The sequence below is a fragment of the Physeter macrocephalus genome, chromosome 21, assembly GCF_002837175.3.
Source record: "Physeter macrocephalus isolate SW-GA chromosome 21, ASM283717v5, whole genome shotgun sequence".
Classification (NCBI taxonomy): domain Eukaryota; kingdom Metazoa; phylum Chordata; class Mammalia; order Artiodactyla; family Physeteridae; genus Physeter; species Physeter macrocephalus.
Genome location: NC_041234.1, coordinates 81,287,487 through 81,303,366, shown reverse-complemented (window position 1 = coordinate 81,303,366; position 15,880 = coordinate 81,287,487). Strand labels below are relative to the sequence as shown.

The window sequence follows — 15,880 nt, the reverse complement described above, 5'->3', positions numbered from 1 at the left end:
CTGGTCAAAGAGTACAAACTTTCAGTTGTAAGATGAATAAATTCTGGAAACCTAATGTACAGCATGGTCACTATAGTTAACAATACTGTACTGTACCCTTGAAATTTGAGAGGAGAGTGAATCTCAAGTGTTTTCACCATACACACACAAAAATGATAACTGTGTGGTGATGGATATGTTAATTAGTTGATTGTGGTAATCATTTCACAATGTATACATATACCAAAACATCACATTGTATACCTTAAATATATACAATTTTTATTTGTCAATCATACTTCAATAAAGATGGAATTTTTTAAAAATCAAAAATGAAAAAGAGGAAAGAGATTGGATTCCCCCCAAAATAAAAAAAATAAATAAAATAAAATAAAATAAAAGCTTGTAATTTTTGGAACATATGGCAGTTCTATTTTTAGCTTTTTGAGGAACTTCCAGACTGTTTTCCACAGTGGCTGCACCAATTTACAATCCCACCAACAGTGTACTAGGGTTCCCTTTTCTCCACAACCTCTCCAACATTTGTTATTTGTGTTCTTTTTGATGAGAACCATTCTGACAGGTGTGAGGTGATCTCTCATTGTGGTTTTGATTTGTATTTCCCTGATGATTAGCGACATTTAGCATCTTTTCATGTGCCTGTTGGCCTTTTGCATTTCCTCTTTGGAAAAATGTCTATTCAGGTCTTCTGCTCATTTTTAATTGGGTTCTTTGTTTTTTTGATGTTGAGTTGTATGTGCATTTCCAGTTTCCATTAACTGTAAATAGTCCCTTAAACCAAATTGAATCCTCCTTTGATGACTAGGTATCTTGCAAGTCTCTGGGTCTTTATTCTGAGTATGAGTAATCATCCAGGAATAATGATTGAGAACATCAATAATAGGAGATGATAGTTTTTAAAAACCCTCTTAAGGAAACAAAATCTTTATTTTAGTGTCATTTGCTTTTAAAAAAAAATCCTGTTAAAGCCTTATTAGTCAAAGACCAGGATCAAGCCCGTAGGCTGACACAATCAGATTTGTTGACTGAATACACCGTGGAAGGAACACTCCAGAGGAACTGTGGATTGTTTCTTGATTGAAGAGAAGAAGAAAGCATCTTTTGTAACATTTGGGTTCCCACTAAAGATTTTGAGGATGGTCTAAAGAAGCAGAAATAAGTTCTGGATTGATTGTAACTTCTGAGGCAGTTGGTGGTATGGGGGGAGGATTGACTAGGAATTGTGTACTGTCATGAGGTGGAGGTGGTTTACTAATTGGGTATTCCCAGTAATATGAAAATAGCAAAGCAGGTCTGGGCATCACTGGTAAGAAAGCAGTAGTCACATCAAAGAGGTGGAGGTCATTATGGCATTATACAACTGCTGCATGACCTTGGAAGAAACAGTATTTTCTGTTAATTTTGCAGCTGGTTTTATCTGTCTGTCCTCCCAGCCTGATTAATAGCTGGGCTGCTTATTCTCAGTCCCGACTGATTTTTTACTCTTTTAGTCCCGGGCAGGTTTTGACTCTTTATATCCTAAATGTGGACTACAACAGATCATTCTGAGAACTGATGATTCTTGCTAGCTGTGTTCTGATAAAGTCAATGTAGCTCCACTGGAACTGTGAATCAACTGCCCAAGGACAGCTCTTCCTCAGTCACTAAACCTCAGATTCTTTTATCTGTAAAATAAACTGATATGATTTATCTCAGATGGTTATCATAAAAATCCAATGTAATTTAGGATGTCAAATGTTTTTGCAATGTATTGTGTAGCATAGAAACATGGAGGAATTATTATTATTTACTAACTATAGTTTCTTGTCTCGAACAGCTTACAATAGAAAACACCATATTTGAGACTAGGCGTCTATGATCTGCTCAGTAAATGAAGAGAGATAACAAATATGTCTTAGGTAGCCTTTAAATATTTTATGCATACGTCAAGGCTAAGACCCAACTGTGGAAGTGGAACTGTGGATAGTAGAGTCACCACTCTTCCAAAAATCATCCTTCAGATAAATGGTCATTAAGGCTGCCCTTAGGTAAAACTATGCTGCTTATGAAGTTTACTTTTCCATTGAAGCCTCCTTATGACTTACAAAATCTACACTTACATATACATATGATGAGTTTTGAAAATTATTTAAGTCAAGGCAAAGTGATCAATCAATATTCCTCCTTCCAGTGGGATGACCTGAGAGTGGGAGAAAAGAAGAGATGATGTGTGTGTTGGGGGATTGTTTTGTTATGTTTTTAGCTCAATTTTGGGGCAGCCAGAGCAGGTTGGGTGTTTCAAGGCACTGAAAAAGCATGGTGGGAAGTTGCCAAAACAGAGCTCATCATTTTGCCTTGGGCTGCCTGGGGAAAAATTAATATTCCCAGCTCCATATTATTTGTTTAAATTGGTGAGATATTAATACGTTATTTCGGATCTTTAACATAGACTCACACTATTTTAAGAATAAAATCTTTTCATACCTGTATCACATTCCCTTCTTTGTTAAGAGCATTTCACTCACTCAAGAAAGGTATGTTAAGGTAAAAGGATGGAAACAGAAGGCTGGAAAGTGGTAGAAGCAGGAGTGAAAAAAACAAAACTTACAAGCGAACAAAGCCCATATTCAACTTGTAGCCTTTTAGGAATTGAAAGTAAATTAAATTATTTGCATTTTAAGAAGCTTGTCTGAAAAGCCTTAAGATAAATTGAACATGTTTTTCAGGTCAAGAATTATACAAGATTTGGTAAACTTGCTTTATGGTATTGCCTGGGGGAAAAACATTAGCTATTGATAGGGAGATTTGTAAAGTGAGATTTATAATCAAAAATTACTCTCCATTGGGACAAAGCAATTGCACTGAAATTCATGCAGTCTCCATCGACTATCAGATGCAATTCACAACCCTGCAGGGAAGCTTAAGGACTATTATTTCTTGTTTAATAGGATTAGTTCAGTTTCTCTGGCATTTTTTATTAACACTGTGGAATATGTACCTCACTGTAATTTTAAAAAAAATTCTCACGCCTCTGTTAAGATTAATAAAAAGGAAGGTCTGTAAAGGTGTGGAACTGGGTTGGGCTTGCTAGAATGCTCATACCCAAAGACTACTCCTGTTCATGAACTCTCTTATCCCACTTTGCAAGCCGTTCCCATTAAGTTTAAACAGAGGGACAGAAATTAGGAAGTCCTCTCCTAATGATAGTTTCCACTGGGTCTCCTCCAAATAATAATTGGACTTCTCTGAATAGACATGGTAGAGCTTGTAGAGAGCAGCTTGTTGCAAGGACTTTAAAATGGTAGATAAAAATAACCAGATTTGCACAACTGTAGCTCATGCTACTGCACATGCAAAATTCCCTTAACATCCCCACAGATGACATCTTTTGGAGTCAGCGGAAACGTTGTGATGCAGTTGTATGGGATAGGCTGGCAGTTGTGATTGGATGCTACATTTGGGTTCAAATTTCCTTAGGGCTCAGTCTCTTAGAAACATCATGGACTTTGGTAGGGCTATGCCAATTTCTGCCTAAAGGGAGATAAAGGAGAATCTGTATGCCCAGAGTGGAGTTTGAGTACTTTGGCAGCAGGTTGCAAGTAAGGAGATACAAGGAACCATGGTGGTCAAAGTAACCCAGAGAACAAACAAATAAGAACTCCAAAACCCTGGTCAGGATTCGATCAAATCTGCTAGTCAAACTGCAAGGGAACTGCTGAATACAGAGGCTGCACTGATTATAGTCTGAGCAGCATTATTTCATCAAGCCTTTGGTAAATATCCAAGCTTTTCCCTTAGGTAGATTTTTTTCTTCAAAGTCTTCTATTCCTCTGGGGCAATACTAAGAGATAAAAAGGTACAACACATACTTCTAGGATCAAGCTGCTGCCCAGGAAATGGAGAACCTAGGCAGCATGGTCAGTCGTCTTGCCGGATCCATTGCCTCTGCAGCAGCTTCTCCATAAGTTAACTTCTTAAGAGCAATTAATTTACATCCCCACTTCTTAGATCTACTGGGCAGTGCACTTCTGACATATGTGCACAACACAAGAGCTGTGATTCAATTAAAATATGAAGTAAATACAATACCCTTTGGGAGAGCTATGCATCCAGAAGGAAATTTGTTTCCAGAAATGCTTTTGAGAGGAATCCTCTACTTCACATCTTCAGCATTCTGCTGTCAGAACTGTTCCCTTTGGACAATATATGTGGGCTATGAAAGAATGCAGATCTTTTCTTGATTGAACTAATGGTATGATTAGCACCTTTTTTTTCGATGAAACTACCAGATTTGTTCCAATCCACCATACCGTATAAAAATCTTGTTTCAAGGACATTGCTTTTGGAAGCTAGAAAACAGAATCTAGTAATTAACTTGTGTGTTAGCATAAATGGCCATAGCCTGAATGAATTCCCACACCCACACAAGCTCCCAAATAGATCATAGATCATACAATTAAAATTACAAAATGGCCGACTATATGTTTCTCTTGGCCAGGAATTCCTGTCTCTTTGTTTGTACTTCTCTGAAAGTGTCTCCAGTTAGCTAGTAAGGTTTTGTGAAATTTTCAAAACAAATTCTATGTTACTTTCCTCCCCTGCAAAAATATAGGTATGCACCCTTTGTTACTGGAAGGGTTGCAGATGGTAGAGAAAGAGGATCTAACAGAATCCAGTAAACAATGATGTTTTGCAAATCCTGAAAGTTTGACTTCCTATAGCGCTTTAATATCTGGTGACTCATTTGGCACCTAACACAGTGGCTGGGACTGGATTAAACTGTTTCACATATGTGTGCTTTGTCTCCCACCACTCTAATCATTTGCCGCTGGAGCAGCAGCATGGCTAAACTTTTCTTTTGCAAAATGGTATAACCACTTTGGAGTATAGTTTGGAAGATTCTTAAAAAGTTAGATAATCCTGGAGGAAACAAAGACAGTAAGTAAAAACTAAGGCCATTTGAATGAAGTATTGACTTTAGTTAGTAATAACGTATCAATTTTGGTTCTTTAATTGTAACAAATGTACCATAGTAACTTAAGATGTTAATAACAAGAAAAACTGGGTACTGGGGTATGTAGGAACTTTCTATACTATCTGCCATGGACTGAATGTTTATCCCCCCTCCCCCAATTCATTTGTTGAAATCCTAACTAACTCCCTAATGGGATGGTATTAGAAGGTGAGGCTCTGGGGAGAAGATTAGGTCATGAGAAAGGTGCTCTAATGAATGGGTTTAGTGGCCCTATAAAAGAGACTCCAGAGAACTCTCTGGCCTCTTTTGCTATGTGAGGACATGTGAGGGTACAGTAAGAAAATGGCCATCTATCAACCAGGAAGTGAGCTCACATCAGCCACTGAGTCTGCTGGTGCCTTGATTTTGGACCTCCCAATCTCTAGAACTGTGAGAAATAAATATTTGTTGTTTAACCCACCCAGTCTATGAAATTTATAGCAGCTGAACAGAATAAGACACTATCTTTACAATTTTTCTGTAAATCTAAAACTATTCTAAAAATTAAAGTTTTTTTAAAAAAAGCTTAAAAAGGAACTAAAACAGTTAAATGTACATTTACTATCTAATTCATCCATTCCATGACTAGACATTTATCCAGGAATAAAGGAAATATATATGCATACAAAGATGCATACATGTATGTTCATAGCAGCTTTATCTGTAATAGCCCTCAAACTGGAAACAACCCAAATGTCCATCAACAAGTGAATGGATAACCAAATTGTTTATATCCATATAATGGAATAATACTGAGCAATAAAAAAAAAGAATGAACTACTGATACATGTAACAAGATAGATGAATCTCAAAATAATTGTGTTTAGTGAAATAATCCAGACAAAAAAAGAGTACATACTGCATGATTCTGTTTATATAAAACTCTATAAAATGCAAACTGATTTATAGTGACAGAAAGATAAGTGTTGTTTTGAAAGAAGGGCAGGAGGGGGGCATTACCAAGGAGCACCAGGAAACTTGTGGGTAATTTATATGTTCATTATCTTCATTATGATGATGGTTTCATAGGGGGATACATATATCAATCAGCCCTTACAGATTATACACTCTAAATTGTGTGTTTATTGTATGTCAATTATGTGCCAATAAACCTGTTTATTTTTTTAAAAATCCAATTAGTCATGTATAGGAAAAGGGAAATAATTATCTTAGGCTCATATAACTACTACCTTTGATCATTAAACATAGCTCTGAGCTCTTTGGTAGTGGAAATTTTGCTTCTTTGTACCACTGTACCTACCACTGGCTGTCTGGGGACCAGTTTCTTTCTCTGAAAAATGACTAGTGACACTTAAAGTCTTTGACAGGCAGATATATTGAGAATAATTCTAAACGTGTATCTTCTGAAATAAGTTAAAATAAATTCATTTGCATTAATTTCATAAACCTTAACTTGAAATTGGCTAATAAAGTGATACCTATTAGGAACCTTAAAGATTAAATGGGAATTAATAGTTAAGAACTATTTGTAAGTAGTATACTGATTATTTTTTTCTGAGTATCTTTTTTATGTCAGGCAATCAATTAGAAGTATTTTCTTAAAAAATAGCTTTATTGAGATATCATTTACATACCATACAATTCATCCATTTAAAATGCACAATTCACTGATTTTTAGTATATTCACAGATATGTGCAACCATCAGCACAGTCAATTTTGTAACATTTTCATCACCTCAAAAAGAAGCCTTACACTCAAAGGGCATAGAGATTCCTCTTGGGGTGATGAAAAATTTCTGGAACTAGATAGTGGTGGTGGTTGCACAACATTGTGAATGTATTAAATGTTACTGAATTGTACACTTTAAAATAGTGCATTTTAGATTACAATATTGTATCCAGCACACCAAAACCCACTCCATAAAACCCACCCATATACTTTAGGTACTTACCCTTATCACTCCATTCTCCCAGCTCTAAGCAAACACTAATATACTTTTGTCTCTATAGATTGGCCTATTCTAGGCATTTCATATAAATGAAATCATATAATAAGTGGTCTTTTGTCACTGACTTCTTTCACTGAGAATGATTTCAAGGTTCATCCATGTTGTAGTGTGTATCACTACCTCATTTATTCCTTTATATGGCTGAACAATATTCCACTGTATGAATACATCACATTTTATTTATCCATGCATCAGTTAATGGTCATTTAGGTTGTTTCCACCTATTGTCTATTATGAATAATGCTACTGTGAACATTTATATACAAGTTTTTGCTTGGATATATGTTTTGATTTCTCTTGGTTATATACCTAGGAAGGGAATTGCTTCTAACTCTTTGTTTAACCATTTGAGGAATTGCAGAAGGTGGCTGCACCATTTTACACTCCCACCAGAAGTGTATGAGGGTTCCAATTTCTCTGCATCCTCATCAGCACTTGTTGTAATCTGACTTTTTGATTATAGCCATCCTAGTGAGTATGAAGTATTGGGTTGGCCAAAAAGTTTGCTGGGGTTTTCCATACCATCTTACAGAAAAACCCGAACGAACTTTTTGGCCAACCCAATATTATCACATGGTTTTGATTTATCTTTCCCTGATGACTAATGGTGTCAGCTACATTTTCATGTACTTTTTTCCTAGAAATATGCTCATATAGAGAATATTTTGTATAAACTCTCAGGGGGTTCATAGACCCTCAAAGTTATGAACCCCTAGAGGGGAGTTATTACATGGACACATGAAGAGAAACTGTCATGGTAGTTATAAATCACACCTAATCATAGTAAATAATATAACGTGTACGTTTTTCTTTTACACTGCTATATATTTAATAAGAAAAGTAAAAGAACACATTTTAACATTAGTTGCACTGAAATACTGGTTTGCTTTGCATTTCATGATTCTTAATAGTGGTGGAGGGGGAGGGGCCCCAATTCCTACTGGAGTGAGAAAAGTACATTATATATCACCATTTCTGAAATCAAAGGGTAACCCCATAGACTGAGGTAGAAAAAAATTACCTATCTCTTATTTGTACAATGTGGTCATATACATAGGATTAGAAAACCAATAGAATAGATGTCTATATATCAGGGAAGTATCTGTGTAACAGGAGAGTGAAAAGAGGTCTAGGGAGGTACTAACCTGAAAGTCACTTTCAGGATGAGCAGTGGGTACTGGGAAAAAGAAACACTATTCAAGAAGAGTCAACAGTTATTTTGGTGAGTACGGGCCACCACAGCTTTATACTTACGACATACGAAAGTTGTCTGTTCCCAGGGAGTAAATGAGCATTTGCCCTGTGGTCTGAAGAGTCACCTACAAAGTTTGGATCTTTGCTGGGACTGGAGAAACAGTGGCCTAAGCTTTGAAACCTTAAAGGAATTTGCTTAGGCAGCTTTGAGGGAATCATTATACCCCATGGTATATTCTTAGAACCTGAGAAAACTTCCTTATATTGGAAGCTTATACATTAGCATTTCTTAAGGCAGTCAGCCTCACTCTCTCCACCAGATCAGCTTTTAGAAAATGGAATGATTTGGAGTTGCAATTAAAATCCCAGGCAGAAGCTCTTCTAGGATGTTCCATTGCTTAACTGCAAACACAGCAAAGAAAAGTAAGCAATTCAAGTTCTGTACCTTATTTCACCTTCTCTAATGTGACCTGCCAGTTCCTCAATAAACTTCTCCCCTTTCATCCAGTAGATCATTGGTCCGGACTCTCCACTGAATCCAAAGAATGCTTTGCAAGGGATGTTCAGAGGCTTACCTGAGAATGACAGAGAAAAAAATGAGCAAATGGCTCTGGTTATCATTGGAAGACAGAAAAGGACCATTTAGCATCCAAAGGAAAACTCAGAAGTGACCCATTTTCAACTCTTCTTCCAATCACCTTATCACTGCAAATGAGAACATTTTTAAATAGTTACAAGGGCCTCTGGGAAATTTTAAAATTCAATGTATTATCAAAAATGAGAAAGTAAAGAAAGTTACTAAGTTTTTAGAACTGCTTATTTTTACTGCGTCCCTCCTAGGAACTAATATGAAAGAATCATATGGAAGGAACCCTCTTTTATTTTCCTTTTTTGAGAATATTAATAACTGCTTACTTGGACTTGCCTTTGAAGTTAACATTAATCAAAGTATAAGTTAATTTTTGATTTGTGAGAAAACATATAATAGACTATCCACTATTACTAAGATTGCATAGGGAAATTTTGTTAATTCTGATTATTGTATATTCTGAGAAAAATTAGATAATTCAAATCAAATAAGAATTTTATAATTCTAAGAATATCTATAGAAAGTACATGGAGTGAAAACTCAGTCTAACCATATCTTCGATATTCCTTGTGTCACCTACAGTACTTAAATAATTCTAGGCAATACTTCAGTTTTTTACTATGCATCTTTGTGATTATAGCTAAAAACTTTGTTTTAATTATGAATTTATCATCAAATATATAAGTAATTATTTTTTTGCTGGCGTTGATTTTATTTTCTTCTTACAAAGTAAATCAGTAAGGGAAGAATGCTATAGAGAGTACAATCTTGACATTTCTGACAAAGGAATCCCCTAATTCATAAATCATAATATAACATATCATTTTCTCTATAACATGTAATTTTTGCCCTGGTTGGAGCACTAGATAAAGCAATTTCAAAAATATTTGTTTCCTTGTAGAGTACATGGTGAAGTTGTTCCCATTATAACTCTGAGCTGTGTAAAATTTCTCCTTTCTATTCTTAAATTGATCCAAAACTTCCATGTTCTAAGAACCATTACTTTTTGGGAACCTTTCTATTTATTCACCATAACTAGCTGATGGCTTGCTTTGAGGACCATTGTCACCAAGAAACAATTTTAATTGGAGTTAGGGTCTACACTGAGACAGTGAAAATTAAGAAAACCTCATAGACATATGGATGCTGGGTGATAGGCTGGTCTTAACCACAATAAGTGTTACCAAATATTGGTCTTTTTATAGTGTAAATTTCTCTCTCAGCAAGATGACTTGTCATGGACCTTTGGGATCATTCAATTACTCTCAAAAGCTTTGATATCAACAGTCTTTCATATATGTCATGCTAATCTGAAACAAGGTTATTCATTGTTTCTTTGAACATGTGTTTGGTGATAACAAGCTTGTCTAAAAAATGGAAGACAGCCTTGTACAGCTAAGAGATGTGGGTCCTTGTTTTGGATCTATCATTAAAAAGTAGACTCTCTGGCCCTGGGTGGATTACCTAACCTTTTACAAACTGATTTCTCATATATGTAATAAGGATGGTAGTAATACTTTGGATGCTCAGATAAGACAATATCTACAAAAGTGCTTGGTGAACGTGCAAGTCCCATCCAAATTTAGCATGGTTGTGTTTTCCTTCCAAGGCTTGGTCTTTCAAAAAGTCAAGTTTGAGGCATAATTCTATATGTGTAATGAGATAGGTAACTGTTCATTTTGATCCTGCCAATCTCATGTCCTTTTATTTATAAGCGCCTATGGGGTAATATCCTTTTCTTATCATCAATGCTCTATAAATATTTCCCAGATTCTAGAGTAGGTGTGATTCATCCAAGCAGGCCCCGTGTTCTCTAAACCCAAACACAGGGTCTTTTTATGCCTTACTGCTCTTCATTCCCATGAAATTAAATTAAAGGTATTATGGAATGTCAAACTAGATGGCAAAAGATCCAGAGACTGTGATAAACATTATTATAAGGATCCCAGTTGCTTAAACTACCAGTATATACATTTTTACAAATAAATTCTGGTTGTCATTCCTTTGGGCTATGTTGAAAGAATATATCAAATAAAATACCTTTTAGTGATTCCTAGCATGTGGGTATTCAGGCCTGGTTTGATTTTAATGGAAAAAGACGATTATAGCAATGTGCAAAAAGGTGCCTCCTTGAGGTGGTCTATCAAAAATGACAGCATCTGCCCTTTCCTTGGCACTACACAATGGGTACTGACTATTGCAGCGATTTCTCCTGGGAATGTTTTTACTCTCCCATCAGACAGGTTTTGTTAAATAAATGCAAGAGACATATTTCAGCAGTCTAGTTTCTACAAATGCTGAACAAATATCCTGAAGCCTTTGTCAACGGCTAAAACAGGAAGATGGTCCAATCATCATATGCAGTACTCTGAGGAGAGTCCCAAAATGATCAGCTCTTGTGCCAGATAGTGAGAATCAATGTGTGCCACGTTGTGAGTACCTCTTCTTTCAAAAGGCCTGGGAGGGATCTCAGCACTGATTGAGCAAATAACCTGAAACAGTCTCTCCAGGTTTTTCTAAAATCTGGCTTACGTGCATGTGCAAACTCCTATCTACCATTTGTATCTGTTTTCTATTGTATTGTTTTGCCTCCAGATGTTTTCAAAGTCATTCCTATGGTACTGTGTATCCTACTAGTAGAGATGACCAACTCATATTTGTATCTAAAAAGGATTGTACAGTAGGTTGAAGACTATCAAAATAAAAATAACTTTGTGAGTTTCTCAGTGTTTTGTGCTATTTACAAGGTAACGGCTTTAGACATAACTCCCTTTTAGGTTCAGTCTGTATTACTAGCAATTTCTCTATCACTTTATTAAGTCTGACCAGTCAACAAAACATATGTTCATACAAAGACTTATATATGAATGTTCATACCAGCTTTATTTGTAATACCCCAAAACTGGAAATAGTCCAAATGTTCATCAACAGGTGAAGGAATACTCTGGTACATCCATACAAAAAATATTCATCAGGTATGAAAAGGATGAAGTACTGATACATACTACAACATATGATTTTTGAGATTTAAAGCAATTATACTAAGTCAAAGAGGTCAAACAAAAGAGTACATGCTTTATGACTCAATTTGTATAAAATTCTAGGAAGTTAAAATTAATCTAGTTTCTTAAAAAGTTGAACATCTGCCATGTGATCCAACCATTCCATATGAAAGCCTATGTCTATATAAAGACTTGTATACAAATATTCATATCAGCTTTATTTTTTCAATTGAGGTATAATTGACATATAATATTATATTAGTTTTAGGTATACAACACAATGATTTGATCTTTGTATATATTGCAAAATGATCACCAAAATAAGTCTAGTTAACATGTCACCACACAGTCATGAATTTATTTTTTCTTGTGATGAAGACTTTTATGATCTACTCTCTTAGCAGCTTTCAAAATGCAATACAGTATTAACTATAGTCACCATGTTGTACATTATATCACCATGACTTATTTATTTTATAACTGGAAGTTTGTACCTATTGACCCCTCATTTTGCCCACCCACCACAGACCCCGCCTCTGGCAACCACCGATCTATTTTTATCTATGAGTTTGTTTTTTGTTTACTTATTTGTTTGTTTTAGATTCCACATATAATTGAGGTCATACAGTATTTGTCTTTGTGTGACTTATTTCACTTAGCATAATGCCCTCAACATCCATCCATGTTGTTTCAAATGGTGAGATTTCATAGGTGAATGATATTTCATTACACACACACACACACACACACACACACACACACACATACACACACACCACATTTTCTTTATCCATTCACCCATTGATGTACACTTAGGTTGTTTCCATATCTTGGCTATTGTAAGTAATGCTCCAATGAATATGGGGGTGCAGATATCTTTTTGAGCTAGTGTGTTCATTTTCTTTGGATAAATACTCAGAGCAGAATTACTGAATCATATGGTAGTTCTATTTTTAATTTTGAGAAAACTCCATACTGTTTCCCATAGTGGCTGCACTAATTTACATTCCTACCAACAGTGCACAAGGTTTCCCTTTTTTCCACATCCTCACCGACACTTGTTATCTGTTGTCTTTTTGATAATAGCCATTCTAACAGGTGTGAGGTGATCTCATTGTGGTTTGATTTACATTTCTCTGATGATTATTTCATGTACCTGTTAGCAATCTGTTGATTATCATTTCATGTACCTGTTGGCCATCTGTATGTCTTCTTTGGAAATGTTTGTTCAGATCGGCCCAGTTCTAAATCAAGTTTTTTTTTTTTATTTGGTTTGTTTTGCTATTGAGTTATATGTGTTCTTTATATATTTTGGCTATTTACCACCTATCATATATATGATTTGCAAATATTTTCTCTTATTCAGTCGGTTGCCTTTCCATTGTTGATGGTTTCCTTTACTGTGCAAAAGCTTTTTTGTTTGATATAATCCCATTTGTTTATTTTTGTTTTTGTTGCTTTTGGTTTGGAGTCAGATTTTAAAAATCATCTCCAAACTAACTGATATCAAGGAGTTTACTGCCTATGTTTTGTTCTAGGAGTTTTATAGGTTCAGGTGTTTCATTCTACTCTTTAATCCATTTTGAGTTAATTTTTGTATATGGTATAGGATATTCATCCAGTTTCATTCTTTTGCATGTGGTTGTCCAGTTTTCCCAACAACATTTATTGAAGATACTGGCCTTTCCTCATTATATATTTTTGACTCCTGTGTCATAAATTAATTGACCATATATGTGTGGGTGTATTTCTGGGCTCTATATTCTGTTCCATTGATCTATGTGTCTGTTTTTATGCCAGTACCATACTGTTTTGATTACTGTAGCTTTGTAATACAGTTTGAAATCAGGGAGTATGATGCCTCCGTATTTGTTCTTCTTTCTCAAAATGTTTTGGCTATCCATGTCTTTTATTGTCCCATACAAATTTTAGGATTGTTTATTCTATTTATGTGAAAAAATGCCCATTGCCATTTTGATAGGGATTGCATTGAATCTGTAGATTGCTTTGGGTAGTACAGACATTTTAACAGTGTTGTTTCTTCCAATCCATGAGCATAGGATATCTTTCCATTTATTTTTGTCTTCTTCCATTTCTTTCATGATGTCTTATAGTGTTCAGTGTATAGGTCTTTCACTTCCTTGGTTAAATTTATTCCTAGGAATTTTATTCTTTTGATGCAGTTGTAAATGGAGTTTTATTCTTAATTTCTCTTAATGATAGTTTGTTATTAGTGTATAGAAATGCGACAGACTTTGGTATATTGATTTCATATCCTGCAACTTTACTGAATTCATTTATTAGTCTTAACAGTGTTTTTGTGGAGTCTTTATGGTTTTCTATACATAATATCATGTCATCTGCAAATAGTAACAGTTTTAATTATTCCTATTCACTTTGGATGATTTTATTTATTTCTCTTGCCTAACTGCTCTGGTTAGGACTTCCAATACACTGTTGAATAAAAATGGTGAAAGTAGACATTCTTGTCTTGTTCCTAATCTTAGAAGAAAAGCTTTTAGCTCTTCAGCATTGAGTATGATGTTAGCTGTGGGCCTGTCATATATGGCCTTTATTATGCTGAAGGATGTTCCCTGTATAACCACTGTGTTGAGAATTTCTATCATACATGGAAGTTGAATTTTATCAAATGCTTTTCCTGCATCTATTGAGATGATCATATCATTTTTAGCCTTTATTTTTTTTTGAATTTTATTTATTTATTTTCAATACAGCTGGTTCTTATTAGTTACCTATTTTATATATATATATATTAGTGTATACATGTCAATCCCAATCTCCCAGTTCATCCCCCCACCCCCCTACCACTTTCCCCCCTTAGTGTCCATACGTTTGTTTTCTACATCTGTGTCTCTATTTCTGCTCTGCAAACTGGTTCATCTGTGCCATTTTACTAGGTTCCACATATATGCCTTTACTTTTTAATGTGATGTATCCCATCGATTTGCAGTTGTTTAGCCATTCTTGTAGGTCTGGAATAAATCCCACTTGATTATGGGGTACAATCCTTTTCATAAATTGTTGAATTTTGTTTGATAATGTTTTGTTGAGGATTTTTGCATCTATTTTCATTTGGGATATTGCCCTGTAATTTTATTTTCTTGTGGTGTCCTAGTCTGGTTTTGGTTTCATGGTAACACTAGCCTTGTAAAATGAAGCTGGAAGTGTTCCCTCCTCTACAGGTTTTTGGAAGAGTTCGAGAATAATTGGTATTAATCCTTTCATGTTGGGTAGAATCCATCAGTGAAGACATCCGATTCTGGACTTCTGTTTCTTGGGAAGTTTTTGACTACTGACTCAACCTCCTTACTAGTAATCAGTCTGTTCAGATTTTCTTTCTTCAGGATTCAGTCTTAGAATGTTGTCTATTTCTAGGAATTTACCCATTTCTTCTAGGTTATCCAGTTTGTTGGCATATGATTTTCATAGTAGCCTCTTAAGATCCTTTTATCTGTGGTATCATTTCTAATGTTTCCTCTTTCATTTGTTATGTTATTTTTGTGAGCCCTCTCTTTTTCTTGGTGAGTATAGCTAAAGGTTTGTCAATTTTGTTTACCTTTTCAAAGAACTAACACTTAGTTTCACTAATCTTTTCTATTGTCTTTTTAGTCTTTATTTCATTTATTTCTACTCTGATCTTTGTTATTTCCTTCCTTCTACTAACTTTGGGCTTCATTTGTTTTTCTTTCTTTAGTTCCTTGAAGTATAGTTAGGTTACTTATTTAAGATTTTTTGTTTGTTTGTTTCTTGAGGTAAGCATTTATTGCTATGAACATCCCTCTTAGAACTGCTTTTGCTGCATCCCACAAATTTTGGTATGTTGTATTTCCATTTTCATTTGTTGCATAGTATTTTTAAATTTCTCTTTTGACATCTTTGTTGATCCATTTGTTGTTTAGCAGCATGTTTAATACTCATATATTTGTGTATTTTACAGTTTTCTTCTTTTAATTTCTAGTTTCATACGATTGTTGTTGAAATGATGCTTGATATGATTATTTTTGTAAGTTTTAAAATGCTGTGTTTTAAAATTTTTAACATCTTTATTGGAGTATAATTGCTTTACAATGTTGTGTTCACTTCTGCTGTATAACAGTGAATCAGCTACACA

At 34.9% G+C, this 15,880-nt stretch overlaps 1 protein-coding gene across 1 annotated transcript in view; it reads right to left on the bottom strand.

Moving 5' to 3' along the window:
* The window catches only part of IL1RAPL2 (interleukin 1 receptor accessory protein like 2), a 564,779-nt gene that overhangs the window by 33,079 nt on the left and 515,820 nt on the right, over positions 1 to 15,880 (bottom strand). Inside the window, exon 8 of the mRNA XM_055081598.1 lies at positions 8,603 to 8,732. Within this exon, the coding sequence (XP_054937573.1) occupies positions 8,603 to 8,732 (130 nt within the window). The remainder of the gene's footprint in view (positions 1 to 8,602; positions 8,733 to 15,880) is intronic.